This window comes from Gymnoscopelus braueri (genome assembly GCF_963280865.1).
Source record: "Gymnoscopelus braueri genome assembly, chromosome: 24".
NCBI classification, from domain to species: domain Eukaryota; kingdom Metazoa; phylum Chordata; class Actinopteri; order Myctophiformes; family Myctophidae; genus Gymnoscopelus; species Gymnoscopelus braueri.
The window spans coordinates 22,948,372-22,958,371 of record NC_137626.1 but is presented as its reverse complement, the minus strand read 5'-3'; the positions used below and the strand labels follow the sequence as shown (position 1 = coordinate 22,958,371).

General features: G+C 43.6%; 1 protein-coding gene across 2 annotated transcripts in view; it reads right to left on the bottom strand.

Annotated features, from left to right (window-relative positions):
• Nucleotides 1–10,000, bottom strand: part of mgat5 (alpha-1,6-mannosylglycoprotein 6-beta-N-acetylglucosaminyltransferase) — a 145,780-nt gene that overhangs the window by 12,254 nt on the left and 123,526 nt on the right. For both annotated transcript variants that reach the window (XM_080422531.1, XM_080422532.1), the window contains exon 12: nt 2,605–2,754. In XM_080422531.1, coding sequence (XP_080278657.1) covers nt 2,605–2,754 — 150 coding nt within the window. The remainder of the gene's footprint in view (nt 1–2,604; nt 2,755–10,000) is intronic.

Below are 10,000 nucleotides of genomic sequence, written 5' to 3'. Positions count from 1 at the left end.
CCTTGTATTCTTGTATGCTGCGTTCACATAGCTGCGTTCTACCATTCATCTTCAATGGAAGCCGGCGACATGAAGATACAAAGTGATACCCAACGTTTGTAGCTTCTACAAAATCTAACAAAAGCTACAATCCAAGTTGAGCTGGCTTCAACTGCAGCTACAAAGCCACAAAATGAGCAAGTGTTAAAACCATTTCCAAACACCTTCTCTCTCCACACAATTCCTGTAATGGAGGAAAACCAATTATTTCCGTCAGCCAGTTTTGTGTTCTCTTTAACCCCAGGCTTTGTATTTGTCTCGCTCATGGGACACATGCTGACATCAACGCCCATGTTGATGAACACTTCAACAGCGACAGATATGCTTCTTTTGTGCTGTAGCTGTCAGTGTGAACGCAGCATTAGGCTCACACAAAAACAAGCCTAAAGGCACATGTTTTTTGTTTTAACCCTTTAAGACCTGAGGCGATTCTTAACATTTTTCTAAATCCTAACAGTTTTTTGACCAAAAAAAAAAAAAAAAAAAAAAAAAAATCAAAAATAGCAGATCTACAAGCTCATAGCGCGGCACATGGTGCCGCGCTATGAGCTTGTATATCTGCTATTTTTGAATAGCCAAAGAAATCTAAAGTGACACAGATGCGTTCCAGGTCTTAAAGGGTTAAAGGAAGTTGTCATATGTGCCCGGCGCAAACAGTCTTTACGCCACTGTACAGGAGAGTGTTTTTTTATTATTAGTTTTTTTAACTGTATATGCCCCAGGAGACCAATTAGCCCGGACAATCTGTTTAGCACGCGCATGATTTGAGCCCGGTGCGAGGAAACACATGGGTCGCTGTAGCACCTCTGTTGTTTTGTCTCATTAGTTCTCATAAGCAACAACGTGGCCTAAAATGGGAGACGGCTTTGTGGGGTTTTAATTGGCCTGTCTCCTCTACTTTCCACACAGCACCATGAGTAATGAGATTGTATGGAAGTATCTGTATCTCTCTCTCTCTCTCTCTCTCTCTCTCTTTCTTTCTTTGGGTCTACCCCTCTGCAACTCTGGCTAGAAGTCTCTCTATCCATCTCCCTCCCTCTACGTCTCGTACTCCTCCTCTGTAATTTCTCCTTCCTGGAGAGTCTTTTCTTGTCTCTTGTTCTTTCCTTCTTCCCTGGCGTCTACAGCTCTCACCCTCTAAGTGTTTGCCTTTGTCTCGCTCTTATCCCCTGTCTCCCACAGTCCATTCTCGTAACCGGGCCCTGTTTCAAAGAAGTGCCGTCATGAAGCCCTCTTCATCGTGTCTTCTCCTGAGAGGAGGAAGAGAGCGCAACTTGAGGCGATTCGAGGCAACTCACTTTGCTCAATCAGGGAACAAGACAGGAGGGTTTTGTCACACTGACATGGGCTGACATTTTGAAGATGGGACTGAACCAGTCCCACCAACCAAGTCAGAGAGCCAGTGAGTAAAAGCTGCACTTCTATGCTTATGTATTCCGCTTTTAGCAACCATCAGCGTTGCCGTAAAATAAATCTGGGCGTAATAAAGCTAAATATTGTGGAAACCTTTCCTCCAAGTTAGGAGTTCTGTTCAGTCTCAGTGCAGTGGCTTTGGTCCTTGCATCTTGATATCATAAGAGGCCCTTCTCCTTGGATATTCACAGCTATTGTTCAACCTAACTTACCTAATATGCGAGTTCTGCACCTCAGAGGTAAATCCTGGTAGTATTTACACTTATTATAGTCCTTGAAAGGAATATAAAATGAACACAAATTCAAAACATGATGAAACATGTGGGTCTATATGTATTCAGCACCAGACAGCTGAGAATCCCTGCTACTACAAAGCACACAGTCAAAGCCTGTGTGCTTGCTTTGTGGCTGTGTTCTTGTTTGCCTTTGTGAATGACAGTGTGGAGGGGGGGTGAGAGGAGACATGAATGGAGACCGAAAAGGTCCTCTTGCGGAGGAAGAGGGTCAGACTGGGGACACATGCTGAGTCAGTGCTGCCAATTTTGAGAGAGCGGGCTATTTTTGCCCAGGTGTCTTAACCACTTTTTTCAAAACGAATGCAGGTGAGGATTGAGATCCATACGGCAAAAACAAAACATCACCTTTTTGAGGTACACTTACACATGTATACATTATGGAGAAAAAAATGCTTTTACATGGATCTCTACTATCTATAAATCTATAAATGTGTGTTTGTGTCTGTCTGTGTGCCTCTCAATCGGCTTCAGTGATTGTCAGAAACACATTTAAGCCATGTGTGACTTTTGTGGCACACCCATAGATGACTCATCATAATCCTACACTGTACTGATGACGGGTATGGGCCAATATTCCTAAATATTAAAACATGCATATACTGTACTGAAATATGAGAATGAATGAATGAATGAATGAATGAATGAATGAATGAAAAGAAAAACGTCATCTGTGTAGTTCTTAAAGTTAGTTAGCAACTTAAACTCTCTATACATAGTAAACTATTGGCTCTGGACCGCCCTTTTTCCCCCCCACTACACCAAATCTCTTTGGACAATCTAGAAGCTCACAACAAACTTACTAGCCACACTAGGGGTGCAAGGGATCAAGTGGTTAGTAAAAGGCTACTGGTCTCACCTTGGTCTCTCGTAGGAGGAACTGTAGGTCTCGTCCGCTCAGAATCCCGTGGTTGTGCACGTAGCTGGGCAGATGTACGGTGGTGGTACCGTGCACGGTGCCATGCACCTCCATGTAGCCGTGGATAATGTCCAGGTATTTCTTCTTATCCTGGAATTACAAAGAATGTAGAAAATGCATATAAGACTTTATTGATACTGTTAGCAGCGTGGAATTTTGGTCTGGTCATTATATATCTCATGATTTCATATAATATAATATATTATATAATATATCTCCTATAAAATAATAATAATAATAATACTGTGGAGCTGTCCATGCTTGGAGGAGTTTTGTATATATATTGTTAGAACAACTTCAGAAATAGTAGAGTCACAATGCGTCAGGATGTGATCCGCTGTGATCTTGTAGATAGGCAATTTTCGCTGCATAACATAAAATAGGGCTTATGCGGTTATGTATATTTTTGAAACTTCGATTCAGGATTCAAATTCAAAAAGGCTTTTTTTCTCTTCTGTGTAATGAATGACACCAGACCTCATTTTACGAGCAGTGGAGCAGCATCATCAATCTACAGCAGCGTGTATCTGTGATCTCTCATTCCAACTACCTGCCTGACCATCTGGTCTCAGTGGAAGCCGGAGATAATAATATCTGCGTACGTAAAGCACCAGCGCTGGTGCCATCAGAGCCTACTTAATCCACGCTATCGGGCGCTATCCGAGCCTACTAATCCACGCTACTGCCTTGATATAATGGAAGGATAAGCAGCAGCCATAATGCTGCTTGCTAACGCAGTGGCACAAATCTAAAACCTCTACCTATTAATTTTTCTCATTTAAATTTATAGTGGGCCGAGGCCCAATCAAAAGGTCCAGAGAAGTGAGAGACAACACGGATCATTATTATTTGAGTTCAACTTCAAACAAAACAATTGAGCCTAATTCAAATTGGCTCCATCAAACAACATACCGTAGCATAAGTGAAGAAAGTCGATGCACACGCCAAGCTCTGCAATTTCTTCACCAAACTAATAACGGCTGACCTTTTTTATCTATCTGCTAAAAAGGTATGTCTAATTGAAATTCTCTACTTATCTCAGCAGCCAGACATCCACGTCAACATGGACTACAGCACAGAAGGTAACCTTACTATGTTTCCTCAATGAACATCTGGCGAGCGAGCACAAAAGATCCAAGTGAAAATGGCAAACAGGCTGAGGAAAATTTGCTTTACAAAATCTTTACAATCTTGAACAAACTAACTTTAAGTCAGTGAATCTCAACCTTTCTAATTTCAAGGACCCCAGGTTTGATATGCATTTGGCCACAGACCCCCATTTGATATGATTTTTCAATATTTGAATTTTTATCTCTTAACTTATCTCTTTTTATCTCTTTATCTTTTAACTCTTAGAGAGTACAATTGGAACCAAATGGAAGCCTAAGGGTCCATTTGGTTCCATTTGTACACTCCCAGAGTTACAGACCTGTAAGCGTCCAATTGGTTCGTAACTATTAATCATTCAGGGATGCCAGGGGGTCCTCGGATCCCATGTTAAGAACCAATGATTTAGGTTTACCCAACACCACATATCGGAATTGGCACCATTAAGTAAGTATACAGCCAAGTGTACTGATATGGATATATGTTGCATATACCATGTGAAATACATACATTTTCATGTATTAAAGAAAAAAAAAGTTTGACAGGAGAGTGTAGAGAGACAGGAAACCGAAAGGTGCGAGACATGAAGGAAGTTAGTCCTTGCAACTCACAAGAAGCACGCAGTAAAGTGCACTAACTGGCTACACCACCAGGCACCAGATTTAATAAAGTAAATAAAATCCTCAGTGTCAATTTAGCTGGGAGGGAGTAAAAATTGACCAACATGGAGCCATGGGTCCATTTTGGTCCATTTAAGTTAAATTAACACTCTGGATTTTACTGTTCATGTTCAAAATACATTTTCCCCCATTAGCCCCACTCCCGAGTCCAGTCTTCATAATTTATAAATGTATTATACAATACTGTTTTTTTCTTTTTTCTTTTGAGGTAATGGGTAACAGATAAGCCCAGTACTCCAGTACACCTGAACTCATTATAACGTAACAATGGCCAAAGCAGCATATGGCCCTTCAGGAGAAATACATGCTCCTTCAGGAGAAATACAGTATATGCTGGCTCTCAACTTTGTGAGCCAGCATACCTCCCTGTATGATAGCAATCCCTTGATCACAGCAGCCAACGCCGCAAGACTTTCATATAAAGAAACAAGGGTCCATTTTGGGTCCATTATTATACTTGCAGGGTTACATTAACACAGAGGATTTTAGTGTGTACTGTAGCTGCTATACACCCTTGCCAAATAAAACACAGAAATGAAAGCCAACACCAAAACGGAGGATGTACTGTAGCACCAGGGTAAGGCATTTGTCTTGTTCTCGTTCCCAGCTTGTGTGTGGTGATGAAACCAGGCTCATTTGGAGGACGGGGCACTCTACTGTACCGTACGTTGCTCTTTGAGCTGTCCAACAAGGCAGTAAAAATGAAACATTGTCATTTCCTCCCATAATGACAGGATGCTCTGAAGGCAACACAACACAGGTGTTAAGACACACACTCTGTGACAAACAATGCACAACGTAACACGGCCACATGCACGTGCGTGCGTGCACACACACACACACACACACACACACACACACACACACACACACACACACACACACACACACACACACAAAAGAGACTATGCCTACAAAGTCTCTCTGACACAAACAAGCCCCCACACATTAATATTTAAATATGTTGCTGTTTTTGTTGTGCGACGCTCAGAGTCTTATTATTCTGTGTGTAAAGTGTGCGTCAGTGTGTAAGTTGCAGAACATTTTGAATAACCGTACAGGGTGTGCAAAAAAGTATCAATATATACAGACACTTTAGGATTGTCTATAGAATATACAGGATATACATACAGGCAGCAGAAGGTTGGCCAAAGTATATATTATACATGAAAATATTACAGTATGTGCTGAACTGTAGCAATTCTGAGCAAGACAGTCCAAAAATGAATTGTCCAAAAATAAAAATGCTGTGTGTGCTCTGCTGTGAGTGACTAGTATTTACAGATTAATGTCATTTGACAATATTGTTTAGGACTCTGAAAAAAACACTCTTTCTGTGTCTCTGTATTGACTTTATGACTCATGACTGCATGCGCACGAACAGTCCCATTGCTGGGATGGTGTATGAGTCCCGACGGGAGGGGAGGTGAGTCCCAATGGTGCACTCTACGATCTGCAGGGCTCACTAGCGGTCCCAGGAGGAGCTATTCACATACCAGAAACCCATCAGGATGCTCTGAGTGGTTCCCTAGAGGAAGGATTGCAGGACCAACACACATCTGCATAGTATGACTAGCAGCACCTAGCAAAATAGGCAACAAACCAGAGCCTGGGATCCAGGAGGGAGAAGAGTCTAGGATGCTTGGAGCATTGGCCAGGGAAGAGTCATAGGGAAGGGAGGGACAGACATCCTGTGTTAGCTGATCTAAGTGTGCGGGTTGGATCATATACTGGAGGTAGCGGGGGAACCAGGCCCTTGATTGCCTTGTATGTCATCACGTGTTTTAATTTGCCACGTGAAAGTATGTACTGTATGTGCACGCGTGAGAGCGTGTGTGTGTGTAACTGTATGTAGAATATATGTGTGTACTGTTTATGTGCATCTGTGTGTGTGTGTGTGTGTGTGTGTGTGTGTGTGTGTGTGTGTGTGTGTGTGTGTGTGTGTGTGTGTGTGTGTGTGTGTGTGTGTGCGTGTGTGTGTGTGTGTGCGTGTGTGTGTGTGTGTGTGTGAGCGTGTGTTCTAGGTAACCATTCGCCAGGTCCCCCTAGAGACCAGGCTATCAGATGACTCCAGCCTGCCTGCTGTAACTAAAGCTGTCCTCTGTGTGTGTGTCTGTATGTGTGTGTGTGTGTGTGTGTGTGTGTGTGTGTGTGTGTGTGTGTGTGTGTGTGTGTGTGTGTGTGTGTGTGTGTGTGTGTGTGTGTGTGTGTGTGTGTGTGTGTGTGGGTGGGTGGGTGGGTGGGTGTGTGTGTGTGTGTGTGTGTGTGTGTGTGTGTGTGTGTGTAGTCCTAATTAGAAGGTGAAATCACTACCCTGTAATCCTTTCACTCTGGAGAGCTGAGTGCAGGACCTGAGACCTAATAGGTATATGTTTCTGTTGGTGTGTGTGTGTGTGTGTGTGTGTGTGTGTGTGTGTGTGTGTGTGTGTGTGTGTGTGTGTGTGTGTGTGTGTACACGTCACATAAACAAGAAGGGGATGGGCATGCGTACGGACAAACACATATACACACAAATACAGGCTGACACTTACTACACAGATACTGTAGCTATAGACACAGGCTGATACACACAAGCAAAGATGCAGCTCCTCACTTCAACACTCATCCAAGTGCAATCACAGCCAAACAGCGTATTTTTAGAGCCTTGTTGAAACCAAATAATTAATGTCTTTTCAGAGGTTTGGTCAATCGTGTTAGACATGAACACTGTTGCATACTTGGCTCTGACTCCACTGGCAAAAGTCTGCAAAAATGGTATGAATTGACAACATTTGGAACGCTGCCCGGCGTAATGACAAGCCGTTAGCATGGCAGTGCATGCCGAGTACCGAGACCACCTACGTGTGTGTCAATCTGTGTCACAGTCATTTGTGCCTTGCTTATCTTGTGCACAACCGTGACTCTAATACGTATTTATTTACCGTTTGGTATTGCATTATGGCGCTACCTACAGTAGTAGTATGGTATAAAAGTAATGAGGGGGTGGTTCTGGGACGCGTGTGTGTCATTCCCAAGCGAGTTGTTTTTACGGAGCGCTTGTTTCGGTTCACTCAACGTCCTGTGTATGTGCAAGGTTTTACAACTAACTACGACTTTTTTTAATCGAAGGCATTCGTATCTCAGGAGCCTCAAGGCCTCACTGTCGGTGTGACTGCCGAGCGAGTTGCAAGTACCAGTGCAGAGCCGCCGATGTGCCGTCTGAGTTATGTGGAACCAGAGCGGGCGTTCCCTCTGCGTCAATCACAGCGATAGGGGGGTGTTTTTGCAAATTTAGTTTTGGCTTCAGAATAGCATGCATGCTTCTGGGATGCCAGAACGCACTGAGATAAAGAAACGCAGGTTAAGGTGGCTCTGTCATAATAATAATAATGGATTTTATAATGCACTTTACATTTGTGTAAATGTGCTAACTATGTGTTGAGGATGCCTAACGAAAGGTTACCCAAAGTTGCCTTGAGATGGACCCAATCGGGAAAAGAAAGAGGGGTAGACCAAAGAACACCTGGCAAAGGACAGTGATGATGGAGCTGAAGGGGTCTTTCCTGGGACGAAGCACAGGCCAAAGCACGAGTTCAGTGGCAGTTTCTATGGTAAAGACGCACTGATGCGCTCCTCTTCCAAGCGCTGAAATGCGATGCTCAGTCAGCGCTCTCTGAGTCCAGCGTTGTTTGGCGGAGTGCTCATGGTGCCTCGAGCAGATACATAACTTTTGGGAGAGGAGCACTGCTCATCAATGTCACTTTCCTATGCAATAGATTAGAGAGACACGGCCACAATCATTGGGCAGAGGCTTCTCGCATCCAAAGCGCTGCGTCACTCCCAAAAAAGAACATCAGGTATGCGGTCAGGTTCAAGCTGCAGGCTTCACCGCTGTTTTTGTTGCGTTTGCCCACATGCTTGTGTTGTATATGTATATATGTTTGTGTGAGAGTGGGCAGGCGTATACATTTCGCCCACACAATCCGATCTGACAGATGGGAAGCGGAGGCCTTGTACAGAAGCACCGCTCCGGGGGTTTATAAAAATTCACAGCCTCAGCTGGAGAGCTTGATTGAAGCGAGGAGAGAGAGACAGAGAGAGAGAGAAAGAGAGAGAGAGAGAGAGGGAGAGTCGAATGAGAAGGGAGGAGGTTGAGGGTGGAGTGTGGAGGGGGGTGGCGGGCGGTTGTTTTATGACCTTGTAAATCAGAGGGAATTTGTAAACCTTGGCTAGAGAAGAGGGAAACCGGAGAGGAGGCATGCGGTGGCTGGCTTTTGTTGTCTGAGGAGCGGAGGGGAGGGGGTGAGCGATGGGCGTCCAGGGAGAGGAAGTTTTGGCCCCGGTTATGGGAAAACAACAGCAGCATGGAGGAGTCGAGTCACGGGCCGAGTATATACTGTATATACAGTACGTCACAGTGGGACTGGTCTCAACCAGTGTTGCCAGATTTAGCGAGAGAAACAAGCAACCAGGTCTATACCACGAAAACGCGTTGTGAGCTAGTAGATCTGCTTTCTTCACAACAAAAATCTTGAAAAAGTACACACAATATTTCCAGATGGTGGTCCGCGGACAAATACATATTCATTTGGGGGCCCTTCACATGACAATGCTTGAGAACCACTGATTTAAACAACATTAGGAAGCAAGCCCAAATAAGCAACTACACTTAGGAAACGAGCCCAAAAAAACGCAACCTGCAACTGCCAACATTTACAAGTGACTTGGCAACACTGGTCTCAACCTGTCTGCACATGTTTTTAGAATAGACAGTGTTTGCACACTTTCACACCTGCAGCGGTCATGTATCATGTTCTTTAGACGCCCCTGGCCACTGGACACCACACATAATGTATGCAGACATCATACAGTAACAGTAACACTACAGTTACATTGGTATCGGCCCGCCGAACATCGGTATTGGCCTGCCAGACTGCCTTTGGAGTATCAGCAAAGAAGATGACATTCACTGATGCATTCATAAATCTATATTGTTTACCTGGCACAAAAGTGGGAATGGATAACAACAAAAACTAAACAAACAAACAAAAAAATTTGTATCTGTTAGTTTCACTTTCACTAGTTTCACTATTTTTTGCCAATATTGGCAATGGTTTTACAGTAAATCTTTATTTTTACATTTTAGAAAATTGTTACTTTTTAAAATGTTTTTTTGCCTATAATGACATACCCAAAAGAGGGATGCCATCATTAAAGTGGTTAAGAGAGACTGCACAGTTGTAGACTCACAGGAAGAGGATTATAAGGGTGAAAACTACATCAGAGATACAGAGAGAGAGAGAGAGATGTGTTGTGTTGCACCTGCAATGCACCTCACATCGCCTGAAGGTAAACATCAAACACAACCCACACATTATGTAAGACAAGTCATTTGAAAGTGATGGTCCGTATTGGCCTCGGTTAGCACTGTGACGGAAAAAACACTCACTATATGGGTGATTCTCCAAGTGCTAGTCTCTGAGACACACGCACAGAGTAAAAACCTCAGTGTTCATTTATGGGTGTAGGAATGGACCATTATGGGTCAATCTGGGTTCATTTTTACACTC